This window comes from Panulirus ornatus, chromosome 35, assembly GCF_036320965.1.
Source record: "Panulirus ornatus isolate Po-2019 chromosome 35, ASM3632096v1, whole genome shotgun sequence".
In the NCBI taxonomy this organism is placed as follows: domain Eukaryota; kingdom Metazoa; phylum Arthropoda; class Malacostraca; order Decapoda; family Palinuridae; genus Panulirus; species Panulirus ornatus.
Window position 1 is genome coordinate 13861634 of NC_092258.1, and position 13571 is coordinate 13875204.

The window sequence follows — 13571 nt, forward strand, 5'->3', positions numbered from 1 at the left end:
ATTCAGAAAAAATGGAATTGTACTAGGAGTTGAAAAAGGAAAGTGGTGGATACAACAAGAGTGGAAATGTTAATGTGAGAATAAGGAAGGGGAGCTGCTAAATTAAAAGTAGGAAGAGAGAAAGAAAGATGGAAAGAATTTTCTAAAGAACTGATGAATGTCGGAGGAGGTGATACAAAAGTGTTACTTGCATGACTATGGAGGATGGATGGTAGACAATACAAGTGCGAAGGCCTCTTGCAAGAAGGGAGGTTAAAAGGGGTGATAAGGAGGCTGAAGGTAGGAAAGGTATCTGTAGTAGATAGGATTATGGTTGAATTATTTATTTATCTACTTTGCTTTGTCGCTGTCTCCCGCGTTAGCGAGGTAGCGCAAGGAAACAGACGAAAGAATGGCCCAACCCACCCCATACACATGTATATACATACACGTCCACACATGCAAATATACATACCTATACATCTCAATGTACACATATATATACACACACAGACATATACATATATACACATGTACACAATTCATACTGTCTGCCTTTATTTATTCCCATTGCCACCTCGCCACACATGGAATAACAACCCCCTCCCCCTTCACGTGTGCGAGGTAGCGCTAGGAAAAGACAACAAAGGCCCCATTCGTTCACACTCAGTCTCTAGCTGTCATGTAATAATGCACCGAAACCACAGCTCCCTTTCCACATCCAGGCCCCACAGAACTTTCCATGGGTTACCCCAGACGCTTCACATGCTCTGGTTCAATCCATTGACAGCACGTCGACCCCGGTATACACATCGTTCCAATTCACTCTATTCTTTGCACGCCTTTCACCCTCCTGCATGTTCAGGCCCCGATCACTCAAAATCTTTTTCACTCCATCTTTCCACCTCCAATTTGGTCTCCCAAATTGAAATGCTGAATTATTAAGAAGAGTGTGAGAGAGTGAATACATTTGATATGTAATTTAGCATGGAAAGAGAAGGATGCGCCTCAGGATTTATGTAGCAATCAGAGGGTAAAAAAATCTGTTAGGAATAACAGGAACAGTGTATGCAAGAGTGTTGATTGACAGAATGTTTGGAGTCACAGAAAGCAGAATAAGTCAGGGGCAAGGGGTCTTTAGGATAGGTTGGGGATGTGTGGGTTAGGTTTTTGTGGTGAGAATGGCTAGTGAAAGGTAAGAAGCTGTGTGCATCCTTTTTGGATTTTGAGAAAGCATATGACAGGAGGGTTAGTGACAGCTATGCGGTGAGCCAGCACTTCAGTGGTTGTCAAGCTGCCCTCTGACCCAAGTAGCTGTCTTTTCTTTCTGCCTCACTCACACATGGACTACTGGCATACTGTCCACAAACACAATCTCTCCTTGTCATGCTTAACACTTGACAACACTTGACTTCCACAGCTCATTCTTTGTAACTCTAGATTTTCCTGGGGTGACTGCAATGTGCTAGCCCTGCTTTTTTGGCAAAATGGTAGGAGCAATAGACAGAACTAATAGGCAGGAACATTTAGGTAGGAGCATTAGGTAGACGTAGTAAGCAGGAACATTAGGCAGGAGCATTAGGTAGAAATAGTCACAAGGAATATTAAGTACGACCCTTTCCAAACACTGTGCTAGACTTGCCCTCAGCCAGTGGCCCGTCAAAGGTGAGGGACTAAAGGCTATGAAACAACACTGGATTTCACTAGTTATGGAGACTATTGCCATGGCTACCCCTTGAGGGAGTTCCAGATGGAAACTGGTATCAAAGATATGATTATTATTATTATATTAATTTGCTTTGTCGCTGTCTCCCGCGTTAGCGAGGTAGCGCAAGGAAACAGATGAAAGAATGGCCCAACCCACCCACATACACATGTATATACATACACGTCCACACACACAAATATACATACCTATACATCTCAATGTACACATATATATACACACACAGACATATACATATATACACATGTACATAATTCATACTGTCTGCCTTTATCTATTCCCATCGCCACCTCGCCACACATGGAATAACAGACCCTCCCCCATCATGTGTGCGAGGTAGCGCTAGGAAAAGACAACAAAGGCCCCATTCGTTCACACTCAGTCTCTAGCAGTCATGTGATAATGCACCGAAACCACAGCTCCCTTTCCACATCCAGGCCCCACAGAACTTTCCATGGTTTACCCCAGACACTTCACATGCCCTGGTTCAATCCACTGACAGCACATCGACCCCGGTATACCACATCGTTCCAATTCACTCTATTCTTTGCACGCCTTTCACCCTCCGGCATGTTCAGGCCCCGATCACTCAAAATCTTTTTCACTCCATCTTTCCACCTTTCCACCTCCAATTTGGTCTCCCACTTCTCCTCGTTCCCTCCACCTCTGACACATATATCCTCTTGGTCAATCTTTCCTCACTCATTCTTTCCATGTGACCAAACCATTTCAAAATACCCTCTTCTGCTCTCTCAACCACACTCTTTTTTATTACCACACATCTCTTTTACCCTATTATTACTTACTCGATCAAACCACCTCATACCACATATTGTCCTCAAACATCTCATTTCCAGCACATCCACCCTCCTGCGCACAACTCTATCCATAGCCCATGCCTCGCAGCCATACAACATTGTTGGAACCACTATTCCTTCAAACATACCCAGTTTTGCTTTCGGAGATAATGTTCTCGACTTCCACACATTCTTCAAGGCTCCCAGAATTTTCACCCCCTCCCCCACCCTATGATTCACTTCCGCTTCCATAGTTCCATCTGCTACCAGATCCACTCCCAGATATCTAAAACACTTTACTTCCTCCAGTTTTTCTCCATTCAAACTTAACTCCCAATTGACTTGACCCTCAACCCTACTGTACCTAATAACCTTGCTCTTATTCATATTTACTCTTAACTTTCTTCTTTCACACACTTTACCAAACTCAGTCACCAGCTTCTGCAGTTTCTCACATGAATCAGCCACCAGCGCTGTATCATCAGCGAACAATAACTGACTCACTTCCCAGGCTCTCTCATCCACAACAGACGGCATACTTGCCCCTCTTTCCAAAACTCTTGCATTCACCTCCCTAACAACCCCATCCATAAACAAATTAAACAACCATGGAGACATCACACACCCCTGCCGCAAACCTACATTCACTGAGAACCAATCACTTTCCTCTCTTCCTACACGTACACATGCCTTACATCCTCGATAAAAACTTTTCACTGCTTCTAACAACTTGCCTCCCACACCATACATTCTTAATACCTTCCACAGAGCATCTCTATCAACTCTATCATATGCCTTCTCCAGATCCATTTGCTTTTCTAAGTATTTCTCACATACATTCTTCAAAGCAAACTCCTGATACACACATCCTCTACCACTTCTGAAACCACACTGCTCTTCCCCAATCTGATGCTCTGTACATGCCTTCACCCTCTCAATCAATACCCTCCCATATAATTTACCAGGAATACTCGACAAACTTATACCTCTGTAATTTGAGCACTCACTCTTATCCCCTTTGCCTTTGTACAATGGCACTATGCAAGCATTCCGCCAATCCTCAGGCACATCACCATGAATCATACATACATTAAATATCCTTACCAACCAGTTAACAATAGTCACCCCCTTTTTTAATAAATTCCACTGCAATACCATCCAAACCTGCTGCCTTGCCGGCTTTCATCTTCCGCAAAGCTTTTACTACCTCTGCTCTGTTTACCAAATCATTTTCCCTAACCCTCTCACTTTGCACACCACCTCGACCAAAACACCCTATATCTGCCACTCTATTATCAAACACATTCAACAAACCTTCAAAATACTCACTCCATCTCCTTCTCACATCACCACTACTTATATTCACCTCCCCATTAGCCGCCTTCACAGAAGTTCCCATTTGCTCCCTTGCCTTATGCACTTTATTTACCTCCTTCCAAAACATCTTTTATTCTCCCTAAAATTTAATGATACTCTCTCACCCCAACTCTCATTTGCCCTCTTTTTCACCTCTTGCACCTTTCTCTTGACCTCCTGTCTCTTTCTTTTATACATCTCCCACTCATTTGCATTTTTTCCCAGCAAAAATCGTCCAAATGCCTCTCTTTTCTCTTTCACTAATAATCTTACTTCATCCCACCACTCACTACCGTTTCTAATCAACCCACCTCCCACACTTCTCATGCCACAAGCATCTTTTGCGCAAGCCATCACTGCTTCCCTAAATACATCCCATTCCTCCCCCACTCCCCTTACCTCCTTTGTTCTCACCTTTTTCCATTCTGTACTCAGTCTCTCCTGGTACTTCCTCACACAAGTCTCCTTCCCAAGCTCACTTACTCTCACCACTCTCTTCACCCCAACATTCTCTCTTCTTTTCTGAAAACCCCTACAAATCTTCACCTTCGCCTCCACAAGATAATGATCAAACATCCCTCCAGTTGCACCTCTCAGCACATTAACATCCAAAAGTGTCTCTTTCGCATGCCTATCAATTAACAAGTAATCCAATAACGCTCTCTGGCCATCTCTCCTACTTACATACGTATACTTATGTATATCTCGCTTTTTAAACCAGGTATTCCCAATCACCAGTCCTTTTTCAGCACATAAATCTACAAGCTCTTCACCATTTCCATTTACAACACTGAACACCCCATGTATACCAATTATTCCCTCAACTGCCACATTACTCACCTTTGCATTCAAATCACCCATCACTATAACCCGGTCTTGTGCATCAAAACCACTAACACACTCATTCAGCTGCTCCCAAAATATATAGATATACAGTACTAGTTCATTTATAGTCAGATTTGTGAATGCATGGAATAAGATATGTGAAGAAACTGTGTATGTAGAGAGTATACAAAAATTCAAAAAACTGTGTGTCAGTAAGTAAAGTTCAAGAGATGCATACCACTGAGTACAGGATTCCCTTCCAATAATCTAAAAACAGATAATTACATAACTGAAATTTTCCCTTACCATTACCTCAAAGGGAGTTACAATCTCTCAATTTTCTTGCTAACTGGCTGATTCCTTTTGGGAAGAAATATTAGTTACATACCCCTTGTTTATACAACATCTAAACATGTGTTTGCCTTGACAAATCTTGACTCCAACATACACTAACCTTGATACAGCCCTTGAAGCCTACGACCTTAGCTGGATCAGAAGGCTGGACACCACCCACAGAAACCTTGCCAATGTATAGGCTGGCCACCTGTGCTTTGACCCTTCTTGTGATCTCATAGTTGCCATAGTCCAAGTTGATCCACACTTCTTCACTCATCCACTTGACTTCCACGTTATGCCAAAGCCCATCATCAACACGAGCATCTGTTAGCTTGATTGTTGCATTCTCATAACGATATTGAATGTAGCCATCAACCAGCTTAAGAATGGGGAAGGAGGTATTAATGAATGATCTTTCTAGATTGTTAAAATGTCTTACTCCATATTTAATTATCCAGACTCTAAAAACAAACTATGATGTGTGCATATACTGATGGGGATACAGGAAAACTATCTATAAAAAATAAATCATAAACGAATTTCATGTATTAACAAACAGATTCTTGAGTGGCATACTCAATTGAAAAGTCAACCTATTACTGCTATCACTCTACTTTATGATCCTTTAAAACATAACTCATTAACTCATGATTCTGAAAGCAAAGTTTTCATGCTTTCCTTGTTTCATCACCATATAAAAAATTCCTTTTCCACATTTCCATCAAACTTTCTATTCACCTCAATGATACTGTTGGTGTTCTGACCAACTACTGTGATCATCAAAAGACCAAACTGCTCTCGTGTCCTAAAGGAAAGGCTGTTGAACCAGGGAAGCTGGATAGTTTGAAGCTGTGGGCTGAAAACTAGGAAACCATCACCACTGAACTGCTTCACCACCTCCACACCTGTATGGAGGGAGGGATTTGTTCAACATTACAAGAAAAGCAATACAGTGAAATACATTAAAACAGAGCAAAATAGAATTCCAGTCCAATCATCTGCTCAAAATTATTCAGAGTTAATTGAAGATAGAATTGTAATGCATTAAATAGAAATTGAAAAAGATGATCTGTAATAATGCAAGTATGAAGTCTGTTGGGGATGAGAGAGCTTGGGAAGTGAGTCAATTGTTGTTCGCTGATGATACAGCGCTGGTGGCTGATTCATGTGAGAAACTGCAGAAGCTGGTGACTGAGTTTGGTAAAGTGTGTGGAAGAAGAAAGTTGAGAGTAAATGTGAATAAGAGCAAGGTTATTAGGTACAGTAGGGGTGAGGGTCAAGTCAATTGGGAGGTGAGTTTGAATGGAGAAAAACTGGAGGAAGTGAAGTGTTTTAGATATCTGGGAGTGGATCTGTCAGCGGATGGAATCATGGAAGCGGAAGTGGATCATAGGGTGGGGGAGGGGGCGAAAATTTTGGGAGCCTTGAAAAATGTGTGGAAGTCGAGAACACTATCTCGGAAAGCAAAAATGGGTATGTTTGAGGGAATAGTGGTTCCAACAATGCTGTATGGTTGCGAGGCGTGGGCTATGGATAGAGATGTGCGCAGGAGGATGGATGTGCTGGAAATGAGATGTTTGAGGACAACGTGTGGTGTGAGGTGGTTTGATCGAGTAAGTAACGTAAGGGTAAGAGAGATGTGTGGAAATAAAAAGAGCGTGGTTGAGAGAGCAGAAGAGGGTGTTTTGAAATGGTTTGGGCACATGGAGAGAATGAGTGAGGAGAGATTGACCAAGAGGATATATGTGTCGGAGGTGGAGGGAACGAGGAGAAGAGGGAGACCAAATTGGAGGTGGAAAGATGGAGTGAAAAAGATTTTGTGTGATCGGGGCCTGAACATGCAGGAGGGTGAAAGGAGGGCAAGAAATAGAGTGAATTGGAGTCATGTGGTATACAGGGGTTGACGTGCTGTCAGTGGATTGAAGCAAGGCATGTGAAGCGTCTGGGGTAAACCATGGAAAGCTGTGTAGGTATGTATATTTGCGTGTGTGGACGTGTGTATGTACATGTGTATGGGGGGGGGGGTTGGGCCATTTCTTTCGTCTGTTTCCTTGCGCTACCTCGCAAACGCGGGAGACAGCGACAAAGTATAAAAAAAAAAAAAAAAAAAAAAAAATATAAACTGAAAAAGATGATCTGTGACTTTAATATTGTTGAAATAAAGGGACTCTGCAAAGCAGCACAATACAATGACTCTGACCTTGTGAGCAGTCTTTTCCACCCCATCCATCAGGGCAGGAGCATATATGAGTACCAAAAGTCTCCCTGCATGTGCCACCATTACGACATGGGTGAGACCTGCAAAAGCTGTTCTTCTCAGGGCATCCTGGGTATGTTCCATTATCTGCCACAAACCTAAAATGCAAGGGAAATCATTACCATTATTGAATATGATTACATTTGTTTATATGTCAGCCTATCTATTTTTATCAATGTAGCTATCTATCCTTATGCAGCATCCCTTTTTTTCATTTTGCAGAAAATAGAGTCTAGCAGAGCCTTCTAATACTGTGGTCCATGAAATAACAGTACAGTACTCTCTCACATATGAACACACCTGCCAAACATATCTTAAAACAAACAAACAAACACAAACACACACACACACACACACACACACACACACACACATGCATACATATTTTTTACTTGATAGCTGTTTCCTGCATTAGTGGGGTGGTGCCAAGAACAAAAAAAGAAAGGCCACAAATTCACTCAAACCCATTCTCTACTTGTCATATGCAATGCAGTGAAATAAAGTCTCATAACCATAACATCACTTAAACTACTATACTTTCAAACATACCCACTTGTGCTTTCCCAAGTATGACCTTTCTTTCCACACATTCCTCAATTCTCCACAAAGCTTTGCCCCCTCACCTATCCTATGACCAATGTCTGCTTTCATGGTTCCATTTGCTGTCATGTCCAATCCCAGGTATAAAACACTTCACTTCTTCTGCCAAAACAGATGAAGAAAGGCCTTATTTGCTTAAATCTACTCTCTTGCTATCATGTATAATGCACCAAGACCATAGTCCCCATCCACATCAAAGCCCTGCAGACCTTTTTGTGGTTTTCCCTGACAAGCTCAAATGCCCTAGTTCACCCTAATGATGGCATATTGTTCCCTGTATATCACATCACTCCAATTCACTCTATCGCACATTCCTTACACCCCCTTGTATGTTCAGGCCCTGAACACCAAAAGAGTCTTTTACCCTATCCTTCAATGTGTCATCCTCAGTTCCCCCTTCTTGTTTGTCCCTCCACTCTCAACATGTATACCTTCTCAGTCAGCCTATCCTCACTCATCCTGTTCATATGTTCACATCATTTAAGCACACACTATTTAGCTCTCCCATACATACTTTTTTTTTCTGCCACTCTTCTATTATTATTTTTTATTTGATCAGCCCTCCTCACACCTTGTGCTGTCCTCGTATATTTCATTTTCAATAAATGCAGCCTCTTCCGTACAATTTTGTCTAGGGCCCATGCCTCACATCCATACATCACTGGGATTACTATACCATCAAACATACCCATCTCAGCCCACACAGACACTGACCTCTCTACAAACTCAGTGCACCCAGAACTTTAGCCCCTTATCCATGGTTCCATCTACTACTATATCCATTCACAGATATCTACAACATTCCAAGAAACTTGTTGCTTCCCATTTCAATCTGCCACAAGAGCAATGTTATCAGCACATTTCAAATGAGTAACCTATAAGGCCCCCAGTCCCCAATAGATTACATCTTTCTCCAAAACCCAAGCCTTCACCTCTCTCATCATACCCTGCATAAACAGATAAAAAAGCCATTGCGACATCACACACACCTACTGCATATGCACCTTCACCTGGAACCACTTATCCTCCTCTCAAGACGACTGGGACTCTTGTGCCTTTACTTTCCTAGGTAATGATGCCCTGATGGATGCAATTGCTTATTGGAAGAACATTAACAACTCTAGCATGAATGATAGTATTGACAACAGCTCTTCTGAATTCACTGCCTTCCAAAACACCCTTAACAGCCTCAGAGCTGAACCTTCATCAACCATTTCACTATCAACATAACAAAGATTGTAGTCATATACATCAGCCTGCATCAGACACTCAAGAAAATATAAAAATTTTCATTCTTCCCAAACTCACCTATGCCTCCCCTGTTTGTTGTTCCTCCTTTTCAACCACACAAGGGCTACTAGAAAAGGTGAAAAAAAGGAGGGGGGGCATGCTTAGTCACCCTCAGTCCCTCTTAAACCACCTTGAATCCCATCTGGCTGTTTAGGAAGAAGCTATTGCATTATCCTTGCCAATATTACCTTCTGCCACCTAAGATCCCTGATCCTCAAATTGAAGTACATTGAAACAACCAGGTGGAGCCCATTAGCAATTGCTGCCTTTTATAGGGAGGTTATGGTAAAGATGTATCTGCAAGTTTTGGAGACTGTTTAGGAGCACAATTCAACCTACCTGAATGTATGGGATTGAAATATGTCTTCAGAGTAAAAAAAAAGATAAAAAGCAATTTGTTTAGATGTGTTTCTTAAGAATGGAATGATCTGTGAGAGAAGTGGAGCAAAGTGAGAAATGAGGAAGTTGTAATGATCTATGAAACAAAGAATGGAAGAGATGCAAAGGTGAAGGATGGAGTGCTACGATGATTTGAGTGCATAATGAGGATAAATGCAGGGGGATCACAGACAATGTAAATCAATAAAGTGATAAGAACTGGAAAAGTAAAACCAAGACTGAATCAGAATGGATGTATATGGTTGAGAGAAGCATATGAACAAAAGAATCATTGGAGTTATGAAAAAAAAAAGATGTATGAAGAAACTTTAAGGAATGCCCAACTAAAGAGAGAAATGGCATTTTGGTCACAGATCAAAATTTTTCTTCCACTTCACTTTTGGTTTTCATTTACACCTGTTCCTAAAGGGTACACTCAAATATACTCATAATCATTTTCTACATACATCTATACTACATCAGTACTCCATCTTTACACAACACTCAACATATTACTATATCTACTGATTTCCTTCCTGATCATTCTGTTGTCCTGAAATTAGTTCTTCCAGACAAATGAACTTAACTGCATGCACTTCAACAGCCATTCTTTTGTTACAGATCTACTCAAGAAGTTACAGATTTTTAACTTGCACACAACTGTGTATGCTAGCCCACTTTAAACTTACTAGCTCAAAAAATTTTTGTCATTGCTTTCCTTAAATCGTTAAAAGTTTGCATGCATACGAAAATTTTCTGTGACATCTCATTTTCCATATATTTTCCATATAACCTCCAATGCTGAAAGTACAGTCAAATACCTGAAGAATTATAACCTCATCTTCTATCAGTGAACCCACATTTCATGTTGTGACTCACCTTTCTCAAGTATAATCAGTATTTTCAAATAGGTTTCATGTTCATTCATGTTTCTTCACACTCAACCAATTTCTTCACCATGTCACTAACTCCCCCAATAACAATGTAGTTTATCAGTGCATCATCTACATCAAAAATACTTGGCTTTCTATCCCCTGTAACAATGCTTAATTCTGTACAATAGTTTCATCTCTAGCCATAACTTCTGTTGCCAGCCCAAAGAGATGACTAAAGTAACTAATCAGATTCTTGTCTTAATCTAACTTTAAACCACTTAGTAAAAATACAGTCCCAGTCATATATACTTGGAGAAGCACTTCCATGCAATCAATGGATTTGTTCCTATATCATACACTCCTACCGCACACTATAGTGCTAATTCATGTCGCACATCTTTTCAGTATCAATATATGCATCATGCACAATTCTTTTTGCAACAATTTTCAATCAACAAATTTCATACAGATATGATTCATATATTCATAATCTTCCTAAAATCCTTATTCATCCTTTTGGTGCCACTTTCAATTTTCTTTTTTAATCCTTTCAAAAACCATCCTGACTACTGTAAATTAAGATTAGTAAACTTAGCTTACAACAAAACAAATCTAATTACAAACTTACGAGTTAAGATCAATGAATTTATGGTCAAGATAGAGGTCTGAGATGCAGCCATGAAAGTGCTGATGTTTGACCTGGTAGGTGGTGGGAAGTGCTGGCAGCCCTCCTATCTGCAAGGGTCCTGTCACATCGAGGAAACGATGACAAGATTCTGTCAGTATGGCACACCTGTGGGAACAGGGTTTATGATATAGGATCAGGTTGATTACAAGTTTTTAAAAGTTTATCATATCATTTCAATGAGAAAAGTTTTAAGTTCTACTTAATCTAAATATTCACCATATGAAGAATATTAAGCAAAACATTATGTTTATACTGTATATCTCAACACTCTTGTCATTGAAAGTTACTTAGGTATCCATGAACAGAATCAGTCAACCAAAAACAAAAGTTACTGATGTAGAAAATATATAAAATCATTCTAGGATTAGGACAATGGTCAAGGACCTAATCAAAAAATAAAATCCTAATGGGGTATCATGTACCATACACTGCTTTAGAGTATTCACAAAGTCCAACTTGGACATTTTATCACAGTTACAGATCTACCTGTTTGAACATATTTTGTCTTCCCACTTACTCAATGTATACCTAACATACCTGGCATCTAGAATCTGGGATGTGGTGTTTGCACAGTGGTAATCACCAATCTTACCACCAAACTTGACAGCCAGGGCTGTATCACAGTCATCCAGGCTGATGGTAGCACTCTGGGGTTTAAACACACATTCATTACTTATCCCTTCTTTAAACATTTAATTAGTAAAATAATGGAAATTGTCTACCTGTTTCAATATAAAAACTTGACACAGAAGATCTTTTTGGTTACTCCCTTAAGGGGGATGGCAAAAGAGTCTCTATAACTGGTGAACTCCAGTGATAATTTTTACTTTACAAACACCAGGAAGTGTTTCACTCCTTTGGGAGTATTAGAAATTTGTTCATCTACAAAACTATCATGTTAAAAGCATTTGTACCATAAAAGAATAAAATTATCTAGGAATCCAATCAGATAAAAACAGAAGTGAGTCAATGAAAACAAATACAATTTATTGACAGGCTTAGCAGGTTTCACTGTATATTATCACTTCTTTCATATACAAAGCTGAAAATGAGATCCCCATGCCAGCCAGACACTAACCCTGTTGTAGTAGTATACAGAGACAGAGTGCCATTCCCCATCATCAACTCCACCAGGTAGCGAGGCAGAGACGCTGGTAGTTGTTGTTCCTAGGCTGAAGGAAAACATCACATCCCCTTCCACTACTTCCAGAGATACAAAGTCATGCTTCTCATTGTAGCGCCCATTGTAAAGCAGCAAACCATTTGCCCTCCTTGTTGCAAAGCTGTATACCAAACTCATTAATATCTTATATACCACATAATTTTACATGTTATCTACTTAAGATTGCCACTAACATCATATACTATAGAGCATTTGTTGCATAACTTGTTTTAAGTAGTTATTGTTTACTTCATTCAATTGAAGTGCAAAAATCAACTAGGATCCTCACCTAATCTTGATGTGAAGTCTATGACGTTGCTTGAGAGCTGGGAATGTGAGGAAGGAACCTTCAGCAAAACGCCGTGCCCTCAACTCACAAGTGGAGGTGTGGTATAAGGATCGGCTGCAGTTAGTGCAAGTGAAGCCACCTGCACCACCCCCATTATCAGCCATTGCTGTACACTTGCTACCGTGCATACATACACCTTCTACACATGGCCCGCTCAACATATTGACTTCACAGTTCTTGCCTGTGGCAAAGAGTAATGTCAGCTGTATTATTTAACTTGACTGAGGTGTCGCAGGAAAATGAATGCCCTAATCAACATCATCTCATTAATAATAAGGTGGGAGGTGGGCAGAATAGAAAGAGTAGTGAGTGGTGAGATGAAGAAGCAAGATTGTTAGTGAAAGAGAAGAGAGGGAAATAATGCAAATGACTAGGAGATGTACAAAAGAAAGAGGCAGGAGGTCAAGAAAAACGTGCATCAGGTGAAAAAGAGGGCAAATGAGAGCAGGGGTGAGAGAGTATCATTAAAATTTAGGGAGAATAAAAAGATGTTTTGGAAGAAGGTAAATAAAGTGCGTAAGACAAGAAAACAAATGGGAACATCGGTGAAGGGGGCAAATGGAGAGGAAATAACAAGTAGTGGTGAAGTGAGAGGGAGATGGAGTGAGTATTTTGAAAGTTTGTTGAATGTGTTTGATGATAGAGTGGCAGATATAGGGTGTTTTGGTCGAGGTGGTGTGCAAAGTGAGAAGGTAAGGGAGAATGAATGGTAAACAGAGAAGAGGTAGTGAAAGTTTTGCGGAAGATGAAAGCCAGCAAAGCGGCTGGTTTGGATGGTATTAATGTGGAATGTATCAAAAAAGGGGGTGACTGTTGTTGACTGGTTGGTGAGGATATTCAGTGTATGTATGGTTCATGGGGAAGTGCCTGAGGATTGGCAAAATGCATGCATAGTGCCACTGTACAAAGGCAATGGGGATAAAGTTGAGTGTTCAAATTATAGAGGTATAACT

The 13571-nt window shown here is 40.5% G+C and overlaps 1 protein-coding gene across 4 annotated transcripts in view; it reads right to left on the reverse strand.

The window, feature by feature from the left end:
- The window catches only part of stan (Protocadherin-like wing polarity protein stan), an 829362-nt gene that overhangs the window by 138721 nt on the left and 677070 nt on the right, over window positions 1–13571 (reverse strand). For all 4 annotated transcript variants that reach the window (XM_071683110.1, XM_071683111.1, XM_071683109.1 and 1 more), the window contains exons 7-13: window positions 12559–12799; window positions 12186–12390; window positions 11645–11754; window positions 11048–11212; window positions 7220–7374; window positions 5758–5924; window positions 5138–5398 (exon numbers count right to left, since the gene is read on the reverse strand). In XM_071683110.1, the coding sequence (XP_071539211.1) occupies window positions 5138–5398; window positions 5758–5924; window positions 7220–7374; window positions 11048–11212; window positions 11645–11754; window positions 12186–12390; window positions 12559–12799 (1304 nt within the window). The remainder of the gene's footprint in view (window positions 1–5137; window positions 5399–5757; window positions 5925–7219; window positions 7375–11047; window positions 11213–11644; window positions 11755–12185; window positions 12391–12558; window positions 12800–13571) is intronic.